Source organism: Prionailurus viverrinus, chromosome B2 (genome assembly GCF_022837055.1).
Source record: "Prionailurus viverrinus isolate Anna chromosome B2, UM_Priviv_1.0, whole genome shotgun sequence".
Lineage (NCBI taxonomy): Eukaryota > Metazoa > Chordata > Mammalia > Carnivora > Felidae > Prionailurus > Prionailurus viverrinus.
In genome coordinates, this window is record NC_062565.1 from 2,600,871 (window position 1) to 2,606,870 (window position 6,000).

The 6,000-nt window shown below is 50.9% G+C and overlaps 3 protein-coding genes across 3 annotated transcripts; 2 read left to right on the plus strand and 1 right to left on the minus strand.

The window, feature by feature from the left end:
- Positions 1–129: 129 nt before the first annotated feature.
- On the minus strand, positions 130–563 carry LOC125166347 (histone H2B type 1-C/E/F/G/I-like). Its single transcript, XM_047860226.1, has one exon. It carries the CDS (start codon positions 541–543, stop codon positions 163–165), a length of 381 nt encoding a protein of 126 aa, XP_047716182.1. The 5' UTR covers positions 544–563; the 3' UTR covers positions 130–162.
- Positions 564–858: 295 nt separating this feature from the next.
- LOC125166343 (histone H2A type 1-E) lies at positions 859–1,614 on the plus strand. The gene has a single exon (XM_047860221.1). It carries the CDS (start codon positions 872–874, stop codon positions 1,262–1,264), a length of 393 nt encoding a protein of 130 aa, XP_047716177.1. The 5' UTR covers positions 859–871; the 3' UTR covers positions 1,265–1,614.
- A 677-nt stretch (positions 1,615–2,291) lies between these two features.
- On the plus strand, positions 2,292–3,083 carry LOC125166339 (histone H3.1). The gene has a single exon (XM_047860217.1). It carries the CDS (start codon positions 2,338–2,340, stop codon positions 2,746–2,748), a length of 411 nt encoding a protein of 136 aa, XP_047716173.1. The 5' UTR covers positions 2,292–2,337; the 3' UTR covers positions 2,749–3,083.
- Positions 3,084–6,000: the final 2,917 nt, after the last annotated feature.

The window sequence follows — 6,000 nt, forward strand, 5'->3', positions numbered from 1 at the left end:
TGCGGGGGGCTTAGCCTCCCACCGCTCTTCCCCGCTCTTTCCCAGTCCGAACCCAGCCCCAAACACTTCTAAAGGAAACGAGACAAAATAAGCCAGCTGCTTTCTCGGAAAATGTAGGTGGCTCTGAAAAGAGCCTTTGGGTTGGATCGTGTCTCCCAGCACTCACTTGGAGCTGGTGTACTTGGTGACGGCCTTGGTGCCCTCGGACACGGCGTGCTTGGCCAGCTCCCCGGGCAGCAGCAGGCGCACGGCCGTCTGGATCTCCCGGGACGTGATGGTCGAGCGCTTGTTGTAATGCGCCAGGCGCGACGCCTCGCCCGCGATGCGCTCGAAGATGTCGTTGACGAACGAGTTCATGATGCCCATGGCCTTGGACGAGATGCCGGTGTCGGGGTGCACCTGCTTCAGCACCTTGTACACGTACACCGAGTAGCTCTCCTTGCGGCTGCGCTTGCGCTTCTTGCCGTCCTTCTTCTGCGCCTTGGTCACCGCCTTCTTGGAGCCCTTCTTCGGGGCGGGAGCGGACTTGGCTGACTCAGGCATGGAGGAGAGGACGCGCAAGGCAATCAGAAGAAAAAGAGAAAAACGCACTGTAGGCAGTAACCCCTCCTTGTCCTTTTTATATAGAAGCCTTTATGCAAATAAGGTGTAAGTTACAGTCCTGGGCCTGATTGGTGACTAGTCAACATGACGGCAGTAGTTAGTTCTGTCCAATCACAACGCAAGACTCCCAAAGCTGCATTCTCGTTGGAGAAAATAAAGCCACAAGTTTAGCCAATGCAAAGCCTTCTTTTTCGCGCCCAATCAGGGCTATAAAAAGTGCTGGTTTTGCCCTCGCTTTGCCAAGTGCCTCTAGGGTGTTTAGGTGGTCATGTCTGGACGCGGGAAGCAGGGCGGCAAGGCTCGCGCCAAGGCCAAGACGCGCTCGTCGCGGGCCGGGCTGCAGTTCCCGGTGGGCCGCGTGCACCGCCTGCTCCGCAAGGGCAACTACGCCGAGCGGGTGGGGGCCGGCGCGCCGGTGTACCTGGCGGCCGTGCTCGAGTACCTGACGGCCGAGATCCTGGAGCTGGCGGGCAACGCGGCCCGCGACAACAAGAAGACGCGCATCATCCCGCGCCACCTGCAGCTGGCCATCCGCAACGACGAGGAGCTCAACAAGCTGCTGGGCCGCGTCACCATCGCGCAGGGCGGCGTCCTGCCCAACATCCAGGCCGTGCTGCTGCCCAAGAAGACCGAGAGCCACCACAAGGCCAAGGGCAAATAGAGTTTGAATTCCTACATTTCAGATTGAGATCAAAGGCTCTTTTCAGAGCCACCCACCATTTCTGTGGAAGAACTGAACACGCGTTTTTCTGAACCATGTAAGTTCGAGGGACCCAAAGTGAAAAGTCTCCTTTGGTTTGCCCAAGTTCCTTTTGACTCTGGTTTGCTCAATAAAGCCATTAAAATACCTTTTGGTCACCTCCCCACGAGCACAGTGTTCTGGGTAATTAAAAACAAGTTTCTCCTCCAGCGACTACTCTAAATACTAAGCCTATTTTGTCCTCCAGCCCCCACCCCGAGTCTTACTAGCAGAACCTCATGGTCCACTGGTCAATTAAAGCGTCCTAACACTTTCAGAACTATTTGAAAAAGCTCTTAAGTGTTGACCGCTGAATCTCACCACTCCACACCCTGGTTAAATTTAGCATACAATTAGGAGTTAATCCAAAAAGGCACTTGATTTCATCAAAATCGGTTAGTGAAGGTGTCAGATAACACTGGTAACTTGGACTGACAGCCAGCTCCTCCCCACACCACATAGGGCAGTTTGGTTGTTCCAAAGAGCCACTGTCTTAGTGTAAAACCTTTATTCCAGGTCTTGGTACTGTCATTAAAAGCAGATATAAATGATGCAGTCACGAAGCGGAACTTACTTAAAATGAGACTAACGAATACATTATTCTGGTGTAATTCCCGCTCCGCCACCCCCCGCCATATTTGAAAAGGGGAAGAAGCTGAAATAAAAATGCATTTTTAAAGAGATAATTTAGGCGCTGACTTCCACAAATTCCAGGTCCGATTCTGTTTCACTGGTGGAATCTTAACGTTTTGGTTGAAAACAGTAAACTTAGGATGGAGTACGGCAATGATTTTGTTCCTGTAATAGGAAATAAAATCAGTAGCATGGAAAACAAAACGGTTTCAGAGATTTTAGGACTCAGATGAGGATTGAAGGAAAAACCAATCAGATTACTCCCGCGACAGTCCTGGCCAATCAGGATCGTGTCATCAGTATAAAGTCTGGTCCCGGCGCGGACTTCAGTCGCTGGTTTTCGCAGCGCGAGCTTCACCGTCATGGCTCGCACGAAGCAGACGGCGCGCAAGTCGACGGGCGGCAAGGCCCCGCGCAAGCAGCTGGCCACCAAGGCGGCCCGCAAGAGCGCGCCGGCCACCGGCGGCGTCAAGAAGCCGCACCGCTACCGGCCCGGCACGGTGGCCCTGCGCGAGATCCGCCGCTACCAGAAGTCCACCGAGCTGCTGATCCGCAAGCTGCCGTTCCAGCGGCTGGTGCGCGAGATCGCGCAGGACTTCAAGACCGACCTGCGCTTCCAGAGCTCGGCCGTGATGGCGCTGCAGGAGGCGTGCGAGGCCTACCTGGTGGGGCTCTTCGAGGACACCAACCTGTGCGCCATCCACGCCAAGCGCGTCACCATCATGCCCAAGGACATCCAGCTGGCGCGCCGCATCCGCGGGGAGCGGGCGTAAACTTCTCCCGAAGCTGGTCCGGCCGCCCTCGCTTCCTCCCCCCTCCCCCAAAGGCTCTTTTCAGAGCCACTTCTGTTTTCACGGAGAGAAGCTGTGTACTCCGGCCTGCTGACTTAAAAGTACAGACCTCGTGGAAGAGAGCAGGGAAGTGGGGTCGGCGTACCGCAGTTTTTCTCCAGCTAATGTCGCTTCGCCTTATGCTAAATACGTTTAGTGGCGGAGGCCTTTGCGTACTGGGTTCGTCTTCTACTAAATACTTTAGAAAGCTGTTCCTTAATAGACGGTTTATCTAAAAAGACTGCAGAGACCAAGTTACCGTTTGATCCTTTAAGTACTGCAGATGTAAAAATAGAAAACCTTCAGGAAAGGAACTTTGCCACCAGTTAAAGCAAGATTCAGCATAGATACGGTACCTCCCGCCCCATCTCCTACAATCCGGGAGTGGAGTTCGGTGCAACTTCGGTGTATCCACTGCACGCGGGAGGACAACTTGCACGTTGAAGTTCTTCCATGGAGTTGAAAGATTTGAGTTGTCCAGGTTCCCAGGACGTGGAGGGTGCCGCCAGGTTAAAATCGGGCACTGCTACTGTTTTGCCTAGAACCTAGCAGGCGTGCAGACCTCACGTTTTCTTACCGATATTCCATTCCCTTTATACAACTCCAAAAAAGCAAAAAGCCGGAATTTGGCTGAGGCCGTAGCTCTGTTTGCCAAACAAATGAGCTTCGTGTTCAGACCATTCTCATGACATTTCTCATTGCTTAGCACTAACATCTGGTAACTGTATAGGATAAAGCTCAGGAATGTTTACTCTCCTCCACACACATGCTAAGAAAAGATATTCTAAGTTCAGCGCATTGGCCCTCTGGTCCTCCTCTGCCAGCTTCTGGGGGCCTGGCACCGGAGGCCTGGAGGCCAACCACCCCACTCTTCTCTCCCCATAAAACATACATGTCATGAGGCCAGAGTCTTTTCTGTTTACTGTCCTATCCCTGGAATAGTAAAAGCCTGATACACGGCAGGTGCTAATTAAATCCTCGTTGAACGAATGTATTGCTGATTTTGCTGTCTTTTCCACCCAAGATAGCTCCATTCAGCCCTAGGCGGTTACCGTGCTCACCGCCACCGGCATTGCACCTGTCATGCTGCGTGTAATCACCACTATTGTGATTCCCACGGTGCGTAGAGAAAATACTGACAACTATAGAAAGCTTGACAGTGTCCAAAGTATCTTTGCATATCTTTTTGGATGTGAACCTGACTGTAGCTGGGGTGTGGACAGGGCCTATCACTAACTACTGCTTCACTAGCTCTAGAAACGTTTATCTTTTCCATAAGTACCCAAGTATTAGGGGGCAAAGCCGGTAGATCTGTTGAAGAGTCTTTCAATAAACCCTAGGATGGAAGATCTGGATAAGCCTCCAATGGCTATAGGAAAATAAAGAATTAATTTTAAAAAAAGAAAAGCAAAGCTAGGGGCAGGAAAGCCTATTTTCCTTTAGGCAAAAAGGCTCAGGGCAGAAGTCAGGTTGTTTTGATATCTTCCAAGTCCTCCGACAGGACACCTGCTGGGATCGGAGGGGGGGGGGGGGTGGGGGTGTCTATGGAAGAGTGTCTATGGAACAGTGAGGAATATTCTGTTGGAAGGCTAAGTTTGAGCATAGAAAAGGTGGTTTTAGGACACGTTCAAAAATTCTTTGATACTCTTACCTTCAAAAAATGGAGCCTAATTCCTCTCCCCTTGAGTTTGGACTGGCTTTGGTTAGGGACTGGCTTCTAGTGAATGGGATAAAGCAAAGGCATGAGGCCAAAGTAATGGGGAGCTATTTGGAGATGAGGTCACAGAAGGTCCTGTCCTCCTTGCTCTCTCTCCCGTCACTTGCCCTGCGGGACCCTGGCTGCCGTGTTGGGAGGACATGCAGGCAGCCCACGAAACTGACGCTTTCTCCGACATTCCATGAACAACTCCCAACAGCCACGGGAGCCCCAGCCATCTCCGGCCCCAGTCAAGCCTCAAGTGACCATGGCCCCTGTGGACAGCTTGACTCTTCTTGAGAGACCCTGAACCAGACCACCCAGCTAAACCACTGTTTTCTGACCTCCAGAAACTGTGTGAAATAATACATTTTTTGTTAAGTTTTGGGGGTAATTCATTACACAACAGTGAATAACCAATGCAATGGGGAAAAAAAAAAACAAACCAGAAGAGTTAGTGGGCACCCAATGGACTCCATCAGTCTAGACGAGATGACCACACCCCACAGCTCTGCGCCATAGCCACTGCCCCGTTGGCAGCAGTATTTTCTTTTGCTGTTGTCCAGAGAGGCTGGAGACCAGCTTTGTGCCCCAAAAGATTCAGAAGGAAGATGAAGTCTTTGGTTCCTCAGGTAGGGCTGCTTTGAAGGTATGTACCTGGTATGGTCACCTCCAGCTGCAGACTTTAGAGGGCATGGGAAGTGTGGTGTTCATGCAGGCTGGGCTGGAGACTACAGCTGAGTCCTTTCTCGCTCTCAGCACTGCTTTCTCTCTTTTTGGAAATTTACCTGTTGAAGGTACTCTCTCTCTTTTAAATTTACTTATTTACTTAAGTGATCTCTACACCCAACGTGGAGCTTGAACTCATGACCCGGAGATCAGAAGTTGCACGCTCCACAGACTCAGCCAGCCAGGCGCCCCCAGAAGTACCATTTCTAATGGTCAGATATACATACTTGTTAAATAAACCATTACAAATCATTATTCTGTGACTCTCCTTTTCCCAGATCCCACACCAGTATAGACTAGCAAACATGTAGATTATAAGTTATTTTCAATTTTTTTGTTAATGTTTTATTTATTTTCGAGAGAGACATAGAGAGACAGAGCATGACTGGGGGAGGGGCAGAGAGAGAGGGAGACACAGAATCCGAAGCAGGCTCCAGGATGTGAGCTGTCAGCAAAGAGCCCGATGCTGGGCTCGAACCCACGAACCAGGAGATCATGACCTGCGCCAAAGTCGAACACTTAACTGAGCCACCCAGATGCCCAGATTAGAAGTTATTTTAGATGGCGTTTTCCTTAATGATGAAATGGATCCTTGCTTTCAAGAGATTGCTTTTTTTTTTTTAATTTTTTTTTCAACGTTTTTTATTTATTTTTGGGACAGAGAGAGACAGAGCATGAACGGGGGAGGGGCAGAGAGAGACGGAGACACAGAATCGGAAACAGGCTGCAGGCTCCGAACCATCAGCCCAGAGCCTGACGCGGGGCTCGAA

Bases quoted from the DNA above. Each gene is read 5' to 3' on its own strand.
- LOC125166339 (XM_047860217.1), top strand. From the start codon at position 2,338: ATGGCTCGCACGAAGCAGACGGCGCGCAAGTCGACGGGCGGCAAGGCC.
- LOC125166347 (XM_047860226.1), bottom strand. From the start codon at position 543: ATGCCTGAGTCAGCCAAGTCCGCTCCCGCCCCGAAGAAGGGCTCCAAG.
- LOC125166343 (XM_047860221.1), top strand. From the start codon at position 872: ATGTCTGGACGCGGGAAGCAGGGCGGCAAGGCTCGCGCCAAGGCCAAG.